Source organism: Tupaia chinensis, unplaced genomic scaffold (assembly GCF_000334495.1).
Source record: "Tupaia chinensis unplaced genomic scaffold, TupChi_1.0 Scaffold145907_1, whole genome shotgun sequence".
Classification (NCBI taxonomy): Eukaryota; Metazoa; Chordata; class Mammalia; order Scandentia; family Tupaiidae; genus Tupaia; species Tupaia belangeri.
Genome location: NW_006205765.1, coordinates 1,301,710 through 1,309,336, shown reverse-complemented (window position 1 = coordinate 1,309,336; position 7,627 = coordinate 1,301,710). Strand labels below are relative to the sequence as shown.

The 7,627-nt window shown below is 46.4% G+C and overlaps 1 protein-coding gene across 1 annotated transcript in view; it reads right to left on the bottom strand.

The window, feature by feature from the left end:
• GLB1L (galactosidase beta 1 like) overlaps positions 1–5,687 on the bottom strand; it is a gene marked incomplete at its 5' end in the record, with an annotated part of 12,971 nt that extends 7,284 nt beyond the window's left edge. Inside the window, 3 exons of the mRNA XM_006168673.3 lie at positions 4,876–4,936; positions 5,104–5,254; positions 5,509–5,687. Coding sequence (XP_006168735.2) covers positions 4,876–4,936; positions 5,104–5,254; positions 5,509–5,687 — 391 coding nt within the window. The remainder of the gene's footprint in view (positions 1–4,875; positions 4,937–5,103; positions 5,255–5,508) is intronic.
• Between the last annotated feature and the right edge of the window lie 1,940 nt (positions 5,688–7,627).

Here is a 7,627-nt window from a genome sequence, read left to right as displayed (position 1 = left end):
TGCCCCAACCACCACACCACCTGCCGGCCCCGCCAGACCTATCTTTAAACTTATATTTTAACAGGATCACACCGGTTGCTATGATGAGAACAATATAGGGGTGAGGACAAAACAAGGGAATCAGCCAACTGGGAAAGGTGGTTCAGACCAGAGTGGTAGCAGTAGGGTGATAAAAAGTAGTTTAATTCAATGTTTTTGAGGGCAAGGCCGACAGGATCTTCTAATGGATCCAATATGAGGTGTGAGAGAGAGGTGCAATGTGAAAGATTTTGTAGTGTTTAGCTCACTCAGCTGGAAAATGGAGTTGCCGCTAACGAGGTTGTAGGGACAGCTCTTTGGGAGGCCCTGCCAGGCGCTTAATTGTATTGTGTCTTCTATTTGTCCAAGAGGAGAAGTCAAGTAGGCAGCTAGATACATAGGCTGGAAGTCAAGGGAAGGGTCCCGGCTAGAGATACAGATTTCAGGGTCATTAGCTATTACATGAAATTTAAAGCCAAGCACATGGATAAGATCACCTGGGAAACAAGAATAGGTAGCCTGAAACATTCTTGCATTTGGTAGAAAGGAAGATGAAGACCCAGTAGGAGACTGAGAAGAGACAAGACTGGGGGAGGGGCCGGCAGGTGGTGTGGTGGTTAAGGGCGCTGGACTCCCACATGAATGACTGTCGCTTGACTCCCAGACCTGACCGCTTGCTTTCTCACTTTCACTTTCTCTCTCTCTCTCTCTCTGTCCCTCTCTCGTCAAATTGAGTAAATAAATAAAATAAAATAAAATAATTCTTTAAAAAGAATTGTCTCTTTTTTGTGTAACTGAGATTAGGAAGGAACACTCAGTTCTGTTTCTCAGATTTCCACACAGAGCGAATTCTTCTACATTCACTCACTTACTTCCTGATGATTTTTGAAGAAAGAACTAAGCATATGCAGCTTATCCTAAGAGCTCACCATGGATTGAGCGTGCAAATGCCATTGGTTTTCTGAAGCAAAGCACAGACCACCTGTTGGCATTCCAGCAATTCATGATCATTTTAAATATATTTCATAGTCAACTGAGTTTGGGAAATGCTATAAGGGGCATAAAGCTCTCCAGCAGCCTAAGAAATGGAACAGCACCAGGAGAGTTCCCAAGAGACATGCCAGAGTGATCTTTTTAAAAGGCATAAGCAGGAGCCAGCAGGTGACATGGTGGTTAAGTGCTGGACTCATACATGGTCTACCACAGTTCAAGTCCCGGACCTGATAGCTTGTTTTCTCACCACAACCCCCCGCAACCCCTGTGTGTGTGTGTGTGTGTGTGTGTGTGTGTGTGTCTGGTGAGCATGTGTGCCCTATAGCAAATTAAATAATACTAATAAATAAAATTAAACAATCATTCTAAAAAGGGGGGGGGAAGATATAAACAAGAAATAATCATTCTCTTATTCAGATGGCTTCCATTTTTCCCTGGAGAGTGTTTTTTACTACAGTACTTGTGCACTGCTGTAGAGACAGAGAGACAGAAAGTGAGAAATCACCCTCTCCCCCAGGAGGACAGCCATGCCACAATCCCTTCTCTTCCATTCTCCTCTCAGGATGTTGGCATGCACACACACACGCCAGAGTGAGTTTCAAGCCACTGGATCCAGGACTCAAACTGCAGTTGGTCATGTGAGAGTTCAGCAACATAACCACTATGCCACCTGCTGGCCCCAAGAAATAACATATTTAAGACTCAATTTTAGATTATTATTAGAAGAGAGAAAGCACCCTTGACAGGGTATTGTCATACTGTGATCCCCATTCCCCAGCTCTCCAGCTCCCCAGAATCTTGGGAATCCATGCGTGCACCTGGTACATTTTCAGGCCACCCTGGGAATCCAGACCCACAATGGCCACATGGCTTCCAGCACTGTGGTTCAGTATGCTAGGGACCGTGCCATCTGGACTAGGCCCTAAATCACTCTTTTCTCCCCATGTCAGTAAATAGCACCACCATCTTGACTGGCTAGAAACCTGATTCCTTTCTCAACCTTCCTCACCCCAACCCCTCCTCCTCTAATCAAAATTTACCAACAAATCCTTGCAACTTTTATCTTCAAACCATAACTCATAACTGTTCCCCCTTCCCTTCCCTTCCCTTCCCTTCCTTTCCCTCCCCTCCCCTCTCCTCTCCTTCCCTTCTTTTTCTTTTCTTTTCTTAAAGAGGTTTTGGCCTAAGGATGTATGTGCTTGCCAGAAAGAGAGAGACAATGAGAGGGAAAGTGAGAAATCACCCCCACCCCGAGGGAGGAAGGACACACTGCAATCCCTTCTCCATTTTCCTCCTGGGATCTTGGGCATACACATGTGCCCAGCATGAGTTTCAAGCCACCGGGTCTGGGACTCGCACTGTGACAGCTCTGTGGGAGTCTAGCAATGTAACCACTACACCATCTGCTGGCCCTGCTTCTTTCAATTTCTACCACCATCATCTCTGTCCTCAACCATAGTAACAGTCTCCCAATTAGTTTCATCACCTCCATCCTACACCCCTCAATCCATTCTCCACATCAGGGCTGAAATAACACTAAAACAGATCAGATCATGTTGCATATCTGGTTAAATGCATTCAATGGTTTTCTACTGTATCTGGAATAAAATGCAAACCCCTTACAGTGTCCTACAAGGCAGTGCATCAACCGTCTCTCTCATCTCTAGTTTCCGTCATACAGTAGCCTCCCTCACCCACCATGCCTCAGGTGTGCTTTCAGTTTCTTGGTCTTGCCATGTTCTTTCCGTTTCTGGGCCTTAGACTATGCTGTTCACTCTAACTGGAACGTTCTTGCCTCATTCTTCACATGACCATTGCTTTCCCTTCCCTAAGTCAACTGAAATGTCACCTTAGAAAAGGCTTTTTTTTTTTTTTTTTTATAGGTTTTTGCTATAGGGTATGTGCACTTGCTAGGAAGACAGAGAGAGACAGAGAGCAAAAAATCACCCCCAGGGGAGATGGCCATGCCTCAATCCCTTCTCCTCCATTCTCCTCTTGGGATCTTGGGCACGCATGCACATGTACCCAGCGTGAGTTTAAACCACTGGGTCTGGGACTGGAACTGCGTTGGCTACATGGAAGCCCAGCAACATAGCCATTATGCCAACTGCTGGTCCCAAGGCTATTCTTTTTTTTTTTAAATAATTGTTTTAATTATATTTATTATTATTTGTTTTAATTTGCTGCAGAGCACATGCATTCACCACAGAGAGACAGAGAGAGAAAAGGAAAAGAGAAATCACCCCCTCAGTGGGGGGGTGGCCACACCACAATCCCTTCTCCATCTCTCTCCTTTGGGGATTTTGGGCGCATATATATACAAATGGTCAGTATGCGTTCCAAGCTGTGGGGTCTAGGACTGTAACTGCACAGACAGCCATGTAAATCCAGCCACCTTAACCACCATGCCACCGGCTGGCCTTTGGGTTTGTTTTAATCTGTATCTTTCGCTATAACAACAGAATGCAATTCTGGGTCTCTCTGGTCCTCCAGTTCCTACTACCTTACTGGGCATGAAGGAAACAGTAAACATTTGAGGCCAGGCCATGGTGGCACAAGTGGTGGAGTGCTGTTGCATGATGCTGACACTTCATGGACACCCAGGTTTGGTTCCTGGCCCACCCTGAAGCACTCCTGGTTCTATGATGTGCCCTTGTAATTCTAGTTACCTGGCAGGCTGGGACCAGAAGATCACAGGATGGTGAAAACTTGTCAGAAATAGCTGTATCTCTGCCTCCCCCCAACCCTCACCTCTCTCTCTCTCACACACACATACACACAGAGAATTTCTTTGAAATTTATTTATTTTTAATTTTATTTATTATCATTATTCTTCAGTTTGGACCAGAGAGAGACAAAGAGAAAGGGAAAGCGAGAAAACAAGCTGCCAGATTTGGAACTTAAACTGTGGTCAGCCAAGTGGGAGTCTAGCACCTCAACTACTATGCCCCCTGCAGCCCCTCAACACGCAATTTTTAAAAAATGACATCCAATTTGGGGGATGATCTCTTCTGTTTTTGGCATCCAAATGACCCAGGTTTTTGCCTTCTTTGTGTGTTAAATCTACTTTTTAATCGCCAGAGGAGGGCCAGCCTACGGTGTGGTGATCTAAGAGGCTGGATCCCACATGGTCAACTACATGGTTTGAGTTCCGGATCTGGCTGTTTGAAAAACATGCTGGGTGCATGTATGATACATGCCCGAAATCCCTAACAGAGGAAGAAAGGAGGAAGGGATCGCTGCAGGCCTGTGTCCCTGGGGTGTGGGCTCTCACTTCCCTCTCTTTCTCTGTTTCTCTCCTGTGCAAACATGTATCCTCTGACAAAAATGAAAAATTACAGTGGAGGGACCAGCAGATAGCATAACGGTTACATTGCTAGATTCCCACATGGCTGACTGTGGTTGAGTCCTGAACGGGGAGGCTTAAAACTCACTCCAGGCACATGTGCACGTGTGCCCGTCCAAAATCCGGAGAGGAGAATGAAGGAGAAGGGACTGTGACATGGCCATTCCCCAGGGAGGTGATTTCTCACTTTTCGTCTCTCTGTCTCTGTTTCTCCAGTGAGCGTATGCACCTTGTAGCAAAAATACCCCTTAAAAAAATGTGCTAGAAAATGCATGGGCTTGCCAGAGAAAGGCAAGGAGACAGAGAAAGGGAAAGCACCCCCACCCCAGTGGGGTGTAGTCACCCCTTCACCTCCATTTTTCCATCCTATCCAGATTTTGAGCAGGCACACATGGACCTAGTGTGTTTCTCAAGCCACTGAGGATGGCGTTCAATCTGGGGGACCATGTGAGATCTGACTTCTCTAACCACTAGGTAACAGGCCCAGCCCCAAGGTTAAAACTTTTGTCTCAACTCACCTGGATCTGAGGTTCTGAGATGAATTTTAGGTTTTCGAAGCAGCCAGGCTGGGAGACCTCCCTGAGACAAATATAAAGACAACAAAGAAACATATGGTTTTGTCCTCTAGGTTGGAGTAGGAGAAAGAAGGGAAGGCATTGGGTATAATGCCGGGCATGGCCCCAGAGAGTCGTTAGGAATCACACATATGGGTGGCTTTGCTTCTATCCCTTCTCCAACTGACTCACCATGTCCCACTCTGCACAGATGTAGGGTCCAGGTCTCAGTATGACAAACATGTTGGCCTTAGCTGCCTCATTCAGAAAGGCAATGAGGTCTCGGCTGCCATTAAAGTTATAGACCCCAGGCTCTGGCTCATGGTAGTTCCAGGGCACGTAACTGAGAAAGGAAGAGGTTTAAAAGGGTCCACGGTGGGGAGACGCAAGGACGACTAACGGCTAAGGCCTTGCTGAGTCTCCAGGAAGCAGCTGGAAGGAGGTCCCCGCCCTTCTTTCCCCACCCTCCTTCCTAGGAGCCCTGAAGCTCTAACCCTTCTTCACACCAAGCCAGTCTTCTGTCTTCCTGTCCTGAACCAAGGGGGCGGTAGGAAGAGTAAATCCCACCCCTACACGGCTCTCGCAAGCACTTCTTACAACTGTATGGCGTTGAGGCCACTCAATCGCATCTTGTAAAGCCGGTCCGCCCAAAGCACCCGCGGTACCCGAAAGTAGTGCAGGCTGCCAGACACGTAGCGGAACGGGACCCCGTCCAGGAGGAACCTGTCGTGATCCCGATCCACTACGAACGACCGAGTGTCCGCCTGCAAAAGGAGACCTGCTCAGCAGTGGCCTGGAGCAAGGGTCGGGTCCGTCCGGAGCGGCAGCAGCAGGGAGAGAAGGCCAGGAGGCTTCTTGGGAGCCATAGCTCTTAGAGGGCTCCTCTAGTCTGGGACAGCGGTCGACGGTCACGTGTCGGAGTCCTGGGAGGGAACCTCAGCGAGCAAGGGGGCGGAGACCACCTCAAGTTGCCAGGCGCTTAGCCTGGACTTTGTCTCTAGTGGGAGCTACTACTAGTTTGTCAAATCCTCTACATCTTGCTATGTAAAGTGAACTGGCTTCATCAGCATCACCTGGGAGCTTGCTAGAAATACAGACTCTCAGGTCCTATCTTAGATCAGACCTACAAAATCATGTCGTATCTTAACAAGATTCTCTCCTAGACTGAGGCTCCCGTCCATCTGGGATCCTCAGCTTCCCGGACACATCCTGGCACACAGATTAAATCGGCTGAAGGAATGTCAGAATCAAAAAGCTAAAACAGGTTTGGAACTAAGGGAAACCTTCATGGTGACCAGGGAGGAACCAGGTTATAAGACAGACCTTCCTAGAGAGCCCTGTTTCAGCAAAAGAGCCCACCCTGGCCACTCGATCTTCCTTGGAATTGCTCCCCTCTTCAAGTTAACCTGCCTGCCTGGGCCAACGATGTCAAGGGCAACTGCCTGGTGCTAAGACTTGGGGATTTCTGAGTCTTCATTCCTCCTTTCTCACAGTCCCAAACCCAGCAGGTGAGAATCAGAGTAATAAGTAATAATTTCTATTGTTTATTGACACTGGCTATTGACACCATATGTCAGATATCATGTCAAGCAGTTTACATTCTCATTTAATCTTCAAACAACTCCATGAAGTACATAATTCTTATTCTCATGAAGAAACTGAAGAAATATTAAGTAGCCTGTCCAATGGACCAGCAGGTGGCGTGCTGGTAAAGGCACCGGATATTCCCACTTGCTCTCTCGTGCTCTCTCTCTGTGTCTCTCTCTGGTCAAATTTAAAAATAAATGAATGGAATAAATAACATTTAAAAAGTAATTCTTTTAAAAATATTTAATTTTAGTTATCATTATCAATATTTAAAATTTTTCTTTTTAAAAATAATTATTTTATTTAACTTTATCTATTTTAATTTGGTCAGAGAGGGACAGAGTGAGAGAGAGAGAGAAAGAGAGAGAGAGAAAGTGAGAAAGCAAATTGCCCGGTCTGAGACTCAAACCATGGTCAGTGATGTGGGACTCCAGCGCCTTTAACCACTACACCACCTGCTGACCTCCCAATATTTTAAAATTTGACCAAAGAGACAGAGAGAGAGAGAGAAAAAAAAGAGAGAGACTATGTGAAAGGGAGAAGGGGAAAGTGAGAAAGCAAGCCACCAGGTCTGGGACTTGAACCATGGTCAGCTACGTGGGAGTCCACCACCTTAACCACCATGCCATCAGTCAGTCTCTAAATCAGTAATTCTTTTTTAAAAATAATGATTTATTTAATTTTATTTATTCATTCATTTACTTTAATTTGACCAGACATATACACACATACACACACATACATATCACAGAGAGGGGGAAAGTGAGAAAATAAGCCACCAGCTCTAGGACTCAAACCATGGGAGTGTCCAACACTTTAACCACCACACCTGCTGGAGAAAAAAAAAAGCCTGTCCAAGGTCACAACTAGTTTGGGAGAGCTGGGATTTGAACCACTCAGTCCAGCCTCACCTTTCATGCACTTAACCTTGGGTACCATTATACCTATTTTACAGTTATGAAAAGTGAGGATCTCAGAGGTTAAGTATCCTGGGGTGGTGGGGGTGGAGGTTAAGTATCCTGGGGGGGTGGGGGTGGTGTCACATAACTAGTAGGCTATGAAGACCAGCTTTAGAAACTGGTATTCTGGAGCCAGCAGGTGGTTTTGCCCTTTCGTGGCTGGACGTCCA